At 53.5% G+C, this 15,799-nt stretch overlaps 1 protein-coding gene across 2 annotated transcripts in view; it reads right to left on the minus strand.

The window, feature by feature from the left end:
- Positions 1-15,799, minus strand: part of PAPPA (pappalysin 1) — a 1,283,063-nt gene that overhangs the window by 773,827 nt on the left and 493,437 nt on the right. Inside the window, exon 1 of one of the 2 annotated variants that reach the window (XM_078641984.1) lies at positions 4,345-4,720. The exons of the other annotated variant lie outside the window; for it this stretch is intronic. Coding sequence (XP_078498110.1) covers positions 4,345-4,720 — 376 coding nt within the window. Of the gene's footprint in view, positions 1-4,344; positions 4,721-15,799 lie in introns of those variants that run through there. 2 annotated transcript variants of the gene reach the window in all.

The following is a 15,799-nucleotide window of genomic DNA, read 5'->3' on the forward strand; positions in this document are numbered from 1 at the left end:
GCACTCTCAGCTGCACACGCCTGGTTTGAGTTGAGCCCCCATACCGTTGGTGCCTCCTAGAGGCATCTTCTAATCAGACACTGCACTCACAGCCACACAAGCCTGGTCTGAGTTGAACCCCCATCCCTTTAGTGCCTCCTAGAGGCATCATCTAGTCAGACACTGCACTCTCAGACGCACACGCCTAGTTTGAGTTGAGCTGCCATCCCTTTAGTACCTCCTAGAGGCATCATCTAGTCAGATACTGCACTCTAAGCCGGACACGTCTGGTCTGAGTTGAGCCCCCATCCCTTGAGTGCCTCCTAGAGGCATCATCTAGTCAGACACTGCACTCTCAGCCGCACACGCCTGGTTTGAGTTGAGCCCCCATCCCTTTAGTGCCTCTTAGAGGCATCATCTAGTCAGACACTGCACTCTCAGCGCACACGCCTGGTCTGAGTTGAGCCCCCATCCCTTTAGTGCCTCCTTGAGGCATCATCTTGTCAGACACTGCACTCTCAGCCGCACACGCCTGGTTTGAGTTGAGCCCCCATCCCTTTAGTGCCTCCTAGAGGCATCATCTAGTCAGACACTGCACTCTCAGCGCACACGCCTGGTCTGAGTTGAGTCCCCATCCCGTTGGTGCCTCCTAGAGGCATCATCTAGTCAGATTACAAGAGAGAGGGTACCCCACTGTCACCAGGGAACAGGGCACAAATGACACCAAGTCAGAGGGAAATCCCTGGAGTGCACTCGTTTGCTTAATGTATATACACCATAGCAGTTACACTAGAGCATTTAAACAGCGGGCTGCTATATTCTGCTGTGCTATAGTGTCAAATTTAGTAATAATTTCCACAGAAAAATAAAATTTGTTAACAATCTATTTAATAAATTTTTTTTTTCATACAACAGTAAAAAGGACGCAATGTTTAAAATTTCAAAGAATTATTCCTTGAAAAGTAAAAAGACATACAATCAATATCTCGTGTGTACAGTAATTAAAAATACAGAGCAAAGGAATACATATATAACACATTTGCAGTTCATAAACAGTAAGAAGTATCACAAAAACACACTATAAAGTAATAAACCCCTATTATAACTGTGGCTCCTGGATATTCTCGCCACTATAGATTTCTAGATCCAACAGCCTAAGATTGCTTTCACTATCGTACACAACTGTAACAAAAATATATGTACATCCAGTGTGTACTAGGCTTCCCTTGGATTCTTTGATTTAAGAAAAGCGTCGACGCGTTTCGGTGCAATACATCTGATATTGTGGCACCTTCATCAGGACTTCTTGTTAGGGGTTTCCTGTGTCAAGAAGATTTCGAGTTTTAATTTCTCTTTACTTAAAGGGTACTATCCCCACTAGTAGATGTGATAGGGGATCCAATCACGGCCTGGACGGCGTGTTGTTTAATATCTCCAATCTCTTGCTGCTATTGCCTTTAGATAAGAGGTGTTCTCCCCATTAATAGGTATGATAAGGGATCCAGTCAAGGCCTGTTCGGCATGTCATTTAGTGTCTGCCGTCTCTTGTCGCTGTGGCCTTATTGTCTTTGGCAAAACTCCTCGTATGGGGATTTCTTTTGCAGTTTATTCGGTCTTTTTGTTTTTTAGGTACGTGTATCTTAAAATGTTATAAAACCCTCTTCGAACGGGCATAGGGTATCTGGGAACCTCACGGGAACCGGATATGTTCTGCGTGTTTCGGGTGCAGCGTCTCTGCCTCGTTCAAATCGCTCACAGTTATAATAGGGGTTTATTACTTTATAGTGTGTTTTTGTGATACTTCTTACTGTTTATGAACTGCAAATGTGTTATATATGTATTCCTTTGCTCTGTATTTTTAATTACTGTACACACGAGATATTGATTGTGTCTTTTTACTTTTCAAGGAATAATTCTTTGAAATTTTAAACATTGCGTCCTTTTTACTGTTGTATGAAAAAAAAAATTATTAAATAGATTGTTAACAAATTTTATTTTTCTGTGGAAATTATTACTAAATTTGACACTATAGCACAGCAGAATATAGCAGCCCGCTGTTTAAATGCTCTAGTGTAACTGCTATGGTGTATATACATTAAGCAAACGAGTGCACTCCAGGGATTTCCCTCTGACTTGGTATCATCTAGTCAGATACTGCACTCTCAGCCGGACACGTCTGGTCTGAGTTGAGCCCCCATCCCTTTAGTGCCTCCTAGAGGCATCATCTAGTCAGACACTGCACTCTCAGCCGCACACGCCTGGTTTGAGTTGAGCCCCCATCCCTTTGGTGCCTCCTAGAGGCATCATCTAGTCAGACACTGCACTCTCAGCCGCACACGCCTGGTCTGAGTTGAGCCCCCATCCCTTTAGTGCCTCCTAGAGGCATCATCTAGTCAGACACTGCACTCTCAGCCGCACACGCCTGGTTTGAGTTGAGCCCCCATCCCTTTAGTGCCTCCTAGAGGCATCATCTAGTCAGACACTGCACTCTCAGCGCACACGCCTGGTCTGAGTTGAGCCCCCATCCCTTTAGTGCCTCCTAGAGGCATCATCTAGTCAGACACTGCACTCTCAGCCGCACACGCCTAGCGTGAAGTGGAGTCCCCACCCCTTCAGTGTCATGCTAGTGATATCCTTTAGTCAAGCATTGTATTTACGGTGGTGCTATGGGCCATTGCACCTTCAGCTGTGCACACCCAGTGGGTGTTAGTCCCTATCCATGCACTATCCTCTTCATCTTGACAGCCGTTGAAACGGCATGGTTCTCTCCAAGTGTGAGCAGGGTGCCCTTCCTTTCAGTGGCCTCCCAGCGGATGTATCTTGGGATATATTGTTCCTGCACCTGCTCATAACCAGTTAAGCAGAGATCCATAAAGTGCCTTGCAAATTGCACATCAAGCCATGCGATTGCACCTGCTCACAGGTACGGTGACGTAACGAAACTTACCCCCCCCCCCCCCGCAAGGTACACGAAATCGACACCCACGTTCCGGACCCGGGCAGGAGCTTTCATGCAAGCGTCCGGCTACCCATGCACAGTGACGGAGGGTCCCCCCTGGAGCTCCCAACCCCCCCAGCCCCACTCCGCGGGGGCTATTGTTACGCCACTTTTGTACCCTGCAAGCTGTACAGAGGACAGGGAAGGGTACCAACATGCACATAGTGGGAGCAGCGCTTCCCGTCTGTACCTGGGGCAGGCTGTAATATGCACTGTGACTGCGCTGATGCGTGATTTACTACTTCAATGAATTCAATATTCTCAGGTCAAGACTAAAAGAAGATTGTAAGAGATTCGAGCGTGGAGCGGGACATTCCCAAGGTGCATATACAAAATGCGGTATGAAGCGGGTATAAGGCGCCCTAACAAGTAGAAGCGACACATTATAGAACATCCCTTTAACTGGATGTGCAGTCTGCAGCCCTCAACATTCCTCAAAGCAGTGCCCAAGGATGCTGCATTAGGTGCACACGAGAATAGTGCGACTCACATTCACAAGCTAACACAAGTCTAGTGAAAGCCCCATGCACTGACCATAAATCCGCCAAACATACCTCTCTTGAACATATACATGTCACCTGACCGTGCGCCTTGTAAGCAACTTTCATGTGTACATATATCCATTAAACGTACGTATAGGCAATGAGTGTTAAGTATTCTAGCCACTCGACATGTATGTATGACACTTAGAACTATTGAACGTTCATGACTCAAACATGTATCTATTAGACAACCATGTAGCAGGAACCCGCTATTAAATGCGAATCTACTTGGCCCACATCTACAGAGCATGTAGATATGAAGGCGGTATCTATTGAACACAGCGTATCTATTAAACATATACATATTCTAAACATGCATGTCCTGTGCGAGCATGTAACAGACGTATCTGTTATGCCCGCATGCACCGAGGATATGTCGAGCACAGGAATGTGCATGCGAGCATTAAACGGGGGCACTTTCAGTGCATGTTTGTGTGCCTTCGGCAGGGCGGCGCATTCCTGAACATGCACCTGCCAGGCGTGCGCTTTTTAGGAATGCTTCGACTGCACCCTTGTAGGGTGACAGGCTCCACGTATGTGTTTTACATACAGCTATTTTGCGTGCATTGTTTTTTAATATACTCCTGCTAGGGAAGTATGATTTATGCATGTACGCTCTGAACACGTTGGAGCTGAAATGGCATGTAATAGACATGTATACATTATTCATGCAGTACTGGGAACGTATTAAAAATGCATCTGTTAAGCATACGTTTATGAAGCATGCATTGCACACAGGATGGAACTATTACAAATACTGTATCTAGCATACTACAACTGGTGCCCATATATGCCAGCATCATGTGCCCTCCCGGTGGCACCTACCTGCTATGACGGCCGGCGATCTCTGTCCTCCGTCGGGCCGTAGCCAGACTTGCAAGGTGAAGCTGTCCCTGGGCAGCTCGTAGCCAGCTCGCAGCCGAAGTTGCCCTCCGTGCCCATTGAAGTAGAGCGCCCTCTGCTCCGGAGCGCCCCGAGGCGGTCGAGGTCGGCGATGGCTGTGCCGGTGCTCCAAGCCACCGGTGGAGCGGCGGCCCCGAGCGAGGCTGGTGGCGCAGCCGTCCCGGGGGGCGCTGCTTGGTCGTGGGCGCCGGGTGTCCCGGCGCGCCCGCAGGGACCGCTCGTCCAGTCCGCAGCGGTGCCCGGCAGCCAGCGCTGCGCACAGGAGCCCGAGCGGCAGCAGCAGGGCGCAGAGCCGCATCCCGGAGCTTCCCCTCCCCCGATCCCTCCCGACCGGCCAGCTTTGGAGCCTCCCCTGCCCCAGTGACCCTGTGCTCCTCTCGGGGCTCCTTCCCGGGATCCCGTCCCCACGTGCCCCTGTGCCCGCTGCGCCCCCTTGCTGCCCCGTGGGCTTCAAAGCGCACGTGCCTCCCGCGCCCCGGTCCTCCCCTCCGGACCCCTGTCCTGCCCTGCCGGTTCCCCTATCCTTCTTCTCCGGACTCCCCTCTGCACTCCTCTGTGCTCCCCACCCTACCCCTGTACTCCTCTCCGCGCTCCCCGTGCCCCTGCAGCGCTGGGCTCCCCTGGGGACTCTCGCCCTCATTCACCTGTGCTGCTCCCCGTATGCCGCTGCTCCTGTCGGGGCTCTGTCCCCTGGCTGCCTCCCTGCCTCTTGCCTCTCTGCCGCGGCAGCTCCCTCGAGTCCCCTCTGCTCACTACTTGATTTGAATTTCCTCCCTGATTTATTCGCCTCTCCTGAAAGTACAAGTCGCGGAGTCTCTCGCTCTTTCAGTCCCCCATCCCAAAACTAGATGACCCCTTCCACTTCTTGTGGGGTATTCGCCCCTTTCCTTTTAATATAAGCCACCCCTACTTTTCCCCAGAGCCCACTCCCTCACAGAAGGGAGGGGGGAGCCCCCCTAGGAGGGTGAGTGCAGAAGGGCTTGCGATTCTTCCCGGGTGGCTGGGGCCCCATCACAGTCCTCTCCCACCAACCAAACCAAGGAGGATGGAGCCGGCAGCTGTCCTGACAGGGGCTAACCACGTACAATCAGACGTCCCAGGGGATCCCCGCCCCCCGCACTGCCCAGGCAGGAGTAACGTGATGATGATGCGGCTAACACTCCGTGCCCCGCTGACAGACCTCCACAAACACAGGCGCCGAGAGATCCCAGCAGTGCCCTCCCCTGCGCCTCCACAACCCGGGCACGGAGGAGGGGATGATGTCAACGGTGGCGAGGCTGGCAAACGGCGCCCCTTCCTTGCCTTCCAGCCGCCCTTGGAGAAAAATTCCAGACCAGGCACCCACACTATAGATGCCCCCCAACCGGCGGGGCGCCTCGACACAGCCTGCTCGGGAACGAGGCGCTGCAGCCAGCTGTGATGCAGTCGGGGCAGGCACTCTGCGTCCCTCTTCTTTCACTTTTTCAAACGTCCCTCAAACAGATGAGATAATAATACGTCCGACTTCTTGGGCTACATCTGACCTCCTTACCGCCCGGCACTAATACTGTAGGGGGTCCTCGCACAACCGCAGCAAGACTGTGGAAGTGATGATGAGGGCGATGATGAAGCCGTCACCTCTCCTTTGGTTTCCAGCCTTCCGAGCAGGAGCTGTGCAGGCAGTTAGGCAATGCCTGCCCCTCCCCCCCGCTGCTCCACGGGATACCCACGCCTGCACGAGCCAGGGAGCGACGAGGTGTTTGTGGGAGGGCACCGACACACTTCAGACCCTCGTGCCCCTTTTCAACCTTACCCTCAAGCTTCACGGGCTCATGGGCTATACCCCTCCCCCACAACCTAGCTGCCTCCGGGGACGGGGGTACCCCTAGAACAACCTAGGTATGACATACCCTTATCTGTCACAATATCTGTCCGGGAATCTCTGTCACTCTGGTTCCTATCACACCTCCAAGCTTCTTTCAAAACCACAGAAAAGGACAGGAAACCCGCCGTGCCTCCCGGTAGCCCCTCTGCATTAACCTCTGCACCCCCAAACCCGCGAGGCTCGCGAAGACTTGCACCTCAACCTGCCTTGAATGCCCTTCACCGACAAAAGCCCGTCCCTTCTTTATCCCCTCCCTGCGCGTGATGCAATCTCGGAAAGAGGTCCCCCTGCTCGGGTGCCCCTCAATGCTTCTGAGCGGCGCTAATCCAAGTGTTCCAGCGTGTCCGGGGCCCCCATCCAGGCGCAGGGAGAGCAGTTTCTGCAGGAGCCTCTGTAGCAGCAGGGCACAAAGTAGAGGGAGGGAGCAGAGGGGGTGAGGAGGGGTCAGGGAAAGGAGCTTCTCTGCCGGGGCTGGGCAGGGAGCGGGGTAGAAAGCAGAGGAAGAGAGCTGTAACAGAGGGGGTAAGGAGGGAGCAGGGAAAGGAGCTTCTCTGCCGGGGCTGGGCATGGAGCGGGGTAGAAAGCAGAGGGAGGGAGCTGTCACAGAGGGGGTAAGGAGGGAGCAGGGAAAGGAGCTTCTCTGAAGGGGCTGGGCAGGGAGTGGGGTAGAAAGCAGAGGGAGGGAGCTGTCACAGAGGGGGTAAGGAGGGAGCAGGGAAAGGAGCTTCTCTGAAGGGGCTGGGCAGGGAGCGGGGTAGAAAGCAGAGAGAGGGAGCTGTAACAGAGAGGGTAAGGAGGGAGCAGGGAAAGGAGCTTCTCTGCCGGGGCTGGGTGGGGTAGAAAGCAGAGGGAGGGAGCTGTAACAGAGGGGGTAAGGAGGGCGCAGGGAAAGGAGCTTCTCTGAAGGGGCTGGGCAGGGAGTGGGGTAAAAAGCAGAGGGAGGGAGCTGTAAGAGAGGGGGTAAGGAGGGAGCAGGGAAAGGAGCTTCTCTGCCGGGGCTGGGCAGGGAGTGGGGTAGAAAGCAGAGGGAGGGTGCTGTAACAGAGGGGGTAAGGAGGGAGCAGGGAAAGGAGCTTCTCTGAAGGGGCTGGGCAGGGAGTGGGGTAGAAAGCAGAGGGAGGGAGCTGTAACAGAGGGGGTAAGGAGGGAGCAGGGAAAGGAGCTTCTCTGCCGGGGCTGGGCAGGGAGCGGGGTAGAAAGCAGAGGGAGGGAGCTGTAACAGAGGGGGTAAGGAGGGAGCAGGGAAAGGAGCTTCTCTGAAGGGGCTGGGCAGGGAGTGGGGTAGAAAGCAGAGGGAGGGAGCTGTAACAGAGGGGGTAAGGAGGGAGCAGGGAAAGGAGCTTCTCTGCCGGGACAGGGCATGGAGTGGGGTAGAAAGCAGAGGGAGGGAGCTGTAACAGAGGGGGTAAGGAGGGAGCAGGGAAAGGAGCTTCTCTACCGGGGCTGGGCAGGGAGCGGGGTAGAAAGCAGAGGGAGGGTGCTGTAACAGAGGGGGTAAGGAGGGAGCAGGGAAAGGAGCTTCTCTGAAGGGGCTGGGCAGGGAGTGGGGTAGAAAGCAGAGGGAGGGAGGGAGGGTGCTGTAACAGAGGGGGTAAGGAGGGAGCAGGGAAAGGAGCTTCTCTGCCAGGGCAGGGAGAGGGGCAGAAAGCAGAGGGAAGGAGCCTGCTGTAACAGAGGGGGAGAAGGAGGGAGCAGGGAAAGGAGCTTCTCTGAAGGAGCTGAGCAGGGAAAGGGGCAGAAAGCAGAGGGTGGGAGCCCTCTGTAGCAGAAGAAGTAAGGAGGTTGCAGGGAAAGGAGCTCCTCTACCGGGCAAGGAAAAGGGCAGTAAACAGAGCAGGGAGTCCTCTGTAGCATAGAGGGCAAGGAGGGAAAAGAGCTTCTCTGCCGGGGCTGGGCAGGGAAAAGGGTAGAAAAGAAGAGGGAGGGAGCCCGGTGTAGCAGTCGGGGTAAGGAGGGAGCAGGGAAAGGAGCTTATTTGCTGGGGTTGGCTAGGGAAAGGGGCAGAAAGCAGAGAGGAGAGCCCACTGAAGCAGGGCGGGGGTAAGGAGGGAGGGAGCAAGGAAAGGAGCTACTTTGCCGGGGCTTGGCAGGGAAAAGGGTAGAAAAGAAGAGGGAGGGAGCCCGCAGTAGCAGAGGGGGTAAGGAGGGAGCAGGGAAAGGAGCTTCATTGTCGGAACTGGGCAAGAAAAGGGGCAGAAAGAAGAGGGAGCTGTAGCAGATGGGTTAAGGAGGGTGAAGGGAAAGGAGCTTCTCTGAAGGGGCTGGGCAGGGAGTGGGGTAGAAAGCAGAGGGAGGGAGCCCTCTGTAGCAGAGGAGGTAAGGAGGGAGCAGGAAAAGGAGCTTCTCTGCCGGGGCAGGGAAAGGGGCAGAAAGTAGAGGGAGGTAGCATGCCGTAGCGGGGGGTGATGGTAAGGAGGGAGCAGGGAAAGGAGCTTCTCTGCCGGGGCAGGGAAAGGGTCAGAAAGCATAGGGGAGGGGGCTCTGTAGCAGAAGAGGTAGGGCAGATGCAGGAAAAGGAGATTCTCTGCCGGGGCTTGGCAGGGAGAAGGGTAGAAAGCAGAGGAAGGGAGCCCGGTGTAGCAGTCGGGGTAAGGAGGGAGCAGGGAAATGAGCTTATTTGCTGGGCTTGGGTAGGGAAAGGGGCAGAAAGCAGAGGGAGGGAGCGCGCTGTGGCAGAGGAGGTAAGGAGAGAGCAGGGAAAGGAGCTGCTATTCCTGGGCTGGGCAGGGAGAGGGTTTGAAATCAGAGGGAGGGAGCCTGCTGTAGCAGAGGGTGGTAAGGAGGGAGCAGGGAAATGCGCTTCTCTACCGGGGCAGGACAAGGGGCAGAAAGCAGAGGGAGCCCTCTGTAGCGGAAGAGGTAAGGAGGGTGCAGGGAGGAAAGGAGCGTCTCTGCCGGTGCTGGGCAGGAAAGTGGCAGAAAGCAGAGGGAGGGAGCCCGGTGTAGCAGGTGGGGTAAGGAGGGAGCGGGGAAAGGAGCTTATTTGCTGGGGTTGGGTAGTGAAAAGGGCAGAAAGCAGAGGGAGGGAGCCCGCTGTAGCAGAAGAGGCAAGGAGAGAGCAGGGAAATGAGCTTCTCTGCCTTGGCAGGGTGAGGGGCAGAAAGGAGAGTGAGGGAGGGAGCTGTAGCAGAGGGGTTAAGGAGGGTGAAGGGAAAGCAGCTTCTCTGCCGGGGCTAGGCAGGAAAAGGGGCAGAAAGAAGAGGGAGGGCGCCGTGGCAGAGGGCTTAAGGAGGGAACAGGAAAAGGAGCTTCTCTGCCGGGGCAGGGAAAGGGGCAGAAAGCAGAGGTAGGGAGCCAACTGAATCAGAGGAGGTAAGGAGGGTGCATGGAAAGGAGCTTCTCTGCCGGGGCTGGGCAGGGAGAGGGGCAGAAAGCAGAGGGATGGAGCCTGCTGTAGCAGGGGGTGATAAGGAGGGAGCAAGGAAAGGAGCTTCTCTACCAGGGCAGGAAAAGGGGCAGAAAGCAAAGGAAGGGAGCCCTCTGTTGCAGAAGAAGTAGGGAGGGTGCACGGAAAAGAGCTTCTCTGGCGGTGCTGGGCAAGAAGGTGGCAGAAAGTAGAGGGAGGGAGCCCAGTGTAGCAGGTGGGGTAAGGAGGGAGCAGGGAAAGGAGCGTATTTGCTGGGGTTGGGGAGGGAAAAGGGCAGAAAGCAGAGGGAGGGAGCCTGCTGTAGGTAGCAGAAGAGGTAAGGCGAGAGCAGGGAAAGGAGCTTCTCTGCCTGGGCAGGGCGAGGGCAGAAAGGAGAGGGAGGGAGGCTGATGTAGCGGGGGCTAAGGAGGGAGCAGGGAAAGGAGATTTTTTTCATGGGATGGGCAGAGAAAGGGGAAGAAAGCAGAGGAAGGGAGCCCACTGTTGCAGGGGGTAAGGAGGGAACAAGGAAAGGAGCTTCTCTGCTGGGGCTTGGCAGGGTGAGGGGTAGAAAGCAGAGGGAGGGAGCCCGCTGTAGCAGAGGGGGTAAGGGGGGAGCAGGGAAAGGAGCTTCATTGCCGGAGCTGGGCAGGAAAAGGGGCAGAAAGCAGAGGGAGGGAGCCCGCTAAAGCATTGGGGGAAAGGAAGGTGTAGAGAAATGAGCTTCTCCGCCGGGGCTGGGCAGAGAAAGGGGCAGAAAGAAGAAAGAGGGAGCCCCCTGTAGCAGAGAAGGTAAGGAGGGAGCAGGTGAAGGCGCTTCTCTGCCAGGACATGGGAAGGGGCAGAGAGCAGAGGGAGGGAGCCCTCTGTAGCGGAGGAGGTAAGGAGGGTGCAAGGAAAGGAGCTTCTCTGCCGGGGCTGGGCAGGGAGAGGGGCAGAAAGCAGAGGGAGGGAGCCAACTGTAGCAGAGAGGGTAAGGAGGGAGCGGGGAAAGGAGCTTCTCTGCCGTGACAGGGAAAGCGGCAGAAAGCTGAGGGAGGGCGCCCTCTGTAGCAGAGGAGGTGAGTAGGGTGCAGGGAAAGGAGCTTCTCTGCCGGGGCTGGGCAGGGAGAGGGGCAGAAAGCAGAGGGATGGAGCCCACTGTAGCAGAGAGGGTAAGGAGGGAGAAGGGAAAGGAGCTTCTCTGCCAGGGCAAGGAAAGGGGCAGAAAGCAGAGGGAGGGAGCCCTCAGTAGCAGAAGAGGTATGGAGGGTGCAGGGAAAGGAGCTTCTCTGCCGGTCCCTTGCTCACTTTGCCACTGGATTCAAGCTAGCCTGGGTGATGAAGGGTGTTTCCCGGAAACCGGTCCCAGGCTGCTTGTTTCCGGTTCAGGGAAGACCTGGCTTGGCAGTTCGGGCTGGACTGTTCCCATGAGGCACAGGGTCAAGACTGATTTGCATATAGCTGGGTAAAAACTGAGATGGTGAAGTGAGCTAAAGAATGATGATGGATTCAACTCAGATTTGTGACTGGGAGTGAGTGTCTGAAAAGTTTCAGCGCACCGTCCGTTGCCCGGTGTAGCAGGTGGGGTAAGGGGGAGCAGGGAAAGGAGCTCATTTGCCGGGTGCTGGTCAGGCACCGGGGCAGAGGGGGGGTGATGAGGGTGCAGGGAAATTAACTTCTCTGCCGGTCCGGGCAGGGAAAGGGGTAGAAAGCAAAGGGAGGAAGCCCGCTGTAGCAGAGGTGGTAAGCTCAGAGCAGGGAAAGGTGCTTATCTGCCGGGGCTGGGTAGGGAAAGGGGCAGAAAGCAGAGGGAGGGAGCCCATTGAAGCTGAAGGGGTAAGGAAGTTGCAGTTAAAGGAGCTTCTCTGCCCGGGCTGGGCAGGGAAAGGGGCAAAAAGCAGAGGGAGGGAGCCTGTTGTAGCAGGGGGTAAGGAGGGAGCAGGGAAAGGAGCTTCTCTGCCAGGGCGGGAAAAGGGGCAGAAAGCAGAGGGAGGGATCCAGCTGTTGCAGAGAAGGTGAGGAGGGTGCTGTAAAAGAGGATTTTAAAGCCCCAGATCTCAGGGGTGCAGAGAGAGGGAGTTCTCTTTCGTGGGAGGACAGGAAGTGCAAGGAGAGGGTCAGGGACATGGCTGCCCGGAACTTCAGCTCCGTGGAAACCCCGTGCACAACATCTCAGCGCGGCCCTCCAAGCCCCACTAAATTATCTGTAAGGGTCAAATGCCAAAATCGGACGATGCTCATGGGGCCGCCGATACTTCCCGGGGCTGCTCTGCCGTGATATCGGCAATATCCACCCCTGGAGATAACACCTCAAGATGGCGCCCGAGGTGAAACGGAGGTAGAAGTGGGGGAGGCCGCGGTGAAACAGACCCACAGTATGAGGTAACACTGCGGGGCCGCAACATCAGGAGTGGGCCCCCTGCTGCCCTTTCATCTTCCTCGGCGGGTGCCCGCAGCTGTTGCAGCCAGTGATCGCCGGATCTGCAGCCTCCATCCGCCTGTGTGGCCCGACCGCAGTGTGTGGATGGGGACCCGTGGCCCCAGCGGACGGGCTGGACAGGTTACATGACCGGGAGAGGATGTTAATTACAGCGCTCACCCCCTACATATGACGAAGCCGCTAACACCCCCTGATAGAGCCAAGATATACATCAGCTTTTTGTCGAGCATGAAAGCTGGGTGGAGACCTGGGGATTTGTTTTAACACCCCTCCAGCTAATGACACGGGTGGACTGTGGTGCCCAGTACAGGAGCGTGGGAGCATTTAGACCAGGGATCATGTGTGTGCAGCAGTGATGAAAGGCGGTGCAAATACTGAAGATGCTCCTCCTTTTGAATGTCTGGGTCCTTTTCCCCTCTTGTTCTTCCTCCGTTGGGTCGGCCCCCCTGTTTTCTTTGGACTTGGCCCTCGTAACTTTTGGACTGGTACTCGTGTGCGCCCTGCCATTTTGGGACCCTCTCCTTTTGTCGCTCTTGCCTTGGGTGCATCTTGCCATGTTGAGATGGTTTCCATCGATGCCCACGACCCGGGTCCGCCATTTTGTTGATTCTTGTCCTTTCCTTTGGTCCCTTGGATTCCATCCTGCTGACCTTGAGACGTTTCTCTTATGCTGGACTGCCTTATCTCTTTCTCCCCCTCAGGTCCCCCTCTCTCCTCCCACCAATCTCAACCTCCAAACCCACATACCGCTCTCTACCCCTTTTTATTTAATTTATTTTTTATTTTTTTATTTCTCTTTTCACTCTGTAAATATGTGATATATAATTGTCCAAGCCGAATCGCTGGTAAAATGGAATCCTGAGAAAATCTACTATTTGTATATATATGTATATGGAGATAACTGTAACCACTAGTATATGTAGTAGACCTTTGTACTCACTACCATTCCTATGTGATTCTTAGAGTTTATCAATTTTTATCTCTTCCTTGAGTGACTTTACATCTTGTACATTTGCAATTTTTTCCTCCTGTTTGTATCTTTTATGTAACTCATGTAATCCGAAGTCCTTATGTATCGCAACTGGTTCTTTTGTGAAGCGCTCTGACACCTTCGGGTAATGTTCGCGCTATAGCAAATCACATTACATAAATAAATAAAAAAGGAAGGGTGGGCTCTAGCAGAGAGAAGTAAAGGGTGCGCAATGAGAGGTATGGGGTGAGCATAGAACTTTATAGGGAGCGCAGAGAGATGTATAGGGTGTGCAGGGAGATGTATAGGGTGTGCAGGGAGAGGTAAAGGGTGTGGTTAGAGAGGTTTAGGGTGTGCCGTGAGAGGTAGAGGGTGCGCAGGGAGAGGTATAGGGTTCACAAGGAAAGTAGATTTTGAAGCATCAAAGTAACGGAATGTAGGGAGGGGGCTTCTCTGTGGCGAGGGGTGGGATGAGGGGTGCAGGGAATATAGACTCTGAGGCGTTAGATCGAAGGGATTTCCTGGCCCGGCTGGGCAGGCAGTGCGGGGAGAGGGGCGGGGCGTGCAATTAGGGGTGTGATGCAGCAGGGATTGGGTGGATTTTAAAGAATGAAAGTGGAAGGGTTGCAGGCAGAGGAGGTTCTCTGCTGGACCACGACAGACAGAGGATCCTCTTCAGCTGAAGAGAGGGCAGTGCAGGGAAGGGTCTGCTATAGCAGACGGGTTAGAGAGGGTGGAGGGAATATGGATTTTGAGGTATTATGTCCAGGGAGAGGACCTCTCTGCTGGAGCAGGGCAGAGAGAGAGGCCTCTAACTGAAAGGAGGGCAGAGGACGGGAGGGGGTAAGGAGGGTGCAGGTCAAGTGAACTCTGAAGCATCAGATGGAAGAGTTGCAGGGAGAGGTTCTTCCATGGCTGGGCTGGGCAGGGAGGAAGGCCAATTCAGCAGCAAGGAGGGCAATGCAGGGAGGCAAGGGGTGGGGCTACTACAGACCGGACCTTTGGATTTTACCAAATGATGCAGCAAAAAAAAAACGCAAAGTAGGCAACATAATGCATTTTGAAACAGTATTCACTATTTTCTCATTTTTACACGTTAATATTGGACCTGCAAAGTTTATGCCTTATTAATATCAGTTTAACATCTAAATACACAATGGAGAACTGGGACTTGGAATTGATGCCATGCGTCACGAATAAACAACAGGCGAAATGCCCCACCTTTACAGGAAGGAATGCTATGTCGAATATCGACCACATTATTATTTCATGTAATAGTTTACCCTGATTCTCCCTACCCTGGATAACGACCCAACCATCTAGTGATCACAATAGTGTTTCTCTCTATCTATCTTGTTGGGGTCCTAAAACAGTAACTGAGGTTTCTATCAGCCCGCCTATAGTCCCTACTAGACCGAATGGTGTTCGAATAAAATGGGCTGGTCTAGATCCCATAGAAATTCAGCATGATGTCATTAAATACTGTCAAAGTGAAATACAAGTATGTCTAAGGGACGAGGTTGACCCCCGATTGATTCTTGCTAATTTTATTAAGATCAACAACGCAATTGAGGGCTTATTGACTAAACCAGCCCGAGGGTATAAAAAATCCAAGGTTAGCTGGTTTGATAGTAATTGTACCACGGCCTTAGGCCACTTGAAAAAAGCTCTAAGGGGGGAACCTCGTAATCCTGACATCATTAAGGTTCTTTGTGCAGCCTATGTTTTAGCTACTAATATTAGGAAAGCGGAGCTCCAAGAAATAGCATGGGAAGACCTAAGTCAAGCTGCTGAAACAAAAAACAGTAAACTATTCTGGGATAGTTAATAGCCCTTTCCTAAAAGATGTACACATACCAGAACCCACGTTAATTGTAACAGTTGGGTGGAGCATTATTCAACATTTTTAATCCCATTGCCAGAGAGGACTCTTTGGTCGCCAAACCTCTAATGGAATGGCCAACTATGCCTTTGTCAATTAAGATTGACAAGGTTATTGAGGCCATAACTAGCAGTAAGTGGGGGAAGGCACCGGGACCCGATGGGGTCCCGATTGACCTTTATAAAAATGAAATGGCCCTATGGCCCCCGCTTTTAACCAGAGTGGAGAAGCGTGGCTCAGTGGCTAGAGGCGGCAGACCCGGAAGCTGAGATCGGCCGTGGACCAGGGTTCGATTCCCTGCCTCGGCAGGTCTCGGGCTCAAAAATTCCACGGACTCGACAATTCTCGCTCCGGTGCCTACTCGACTCACGGGGTCACACTCTGCGACTCTGGGCAATATCTTGCTTAATCTCCACTACGGCCTCTCGCGGTGGGATGCCTGGCTTTCACCTTGTGGATACCCTGCCAGGGTATCTCACAGGGGAATACCAGGACGGGTTCCCTAAGCAAGCGCTTAGATACCGGGTCGGTGATTTGCGCTATATAAATACATTTACATTTACATATATAAATACATTTACATTTACATTTGCAGTTTTTAATATTGCCGCTGAGACCCAATTTCCTTTATCATGGGGTCAGTCAATCATAATACCTATTTTTAAGAAGGGGGATAAAACCGATGCTCGTAATTATCGCCCGATTTCCCTCCTGGATTCCTCCATAAAGATTATGAGCCGGGTTATGCTCTTACGATTGGAAGCCTGAGTAACCGAGAAGTCGATCCTTACGAATGTACAATATGGTTTTAGAAAAGGAGTTGGCACATTAGAGCAGTGTGTCAACCTGGATCTATTGATTGTTAAATACACCATAGCTAAGGAGGGCAATTT

The sequence above is a fragment of the Lissotriton helveticus genome, chromosome 5_1 (assembly GCF_964261635.1).
Source record: "Lissotriton helveticus chromosome 5_1, aLisHel1.1, whole genome shotgun sequence".
Classification (NCBI taxonomy): Eukaryota; Metazoa; Chordata; class Amphibia; order Caudata; family Salamandridae; genus Lissotriton; species Lissotriton helveticus.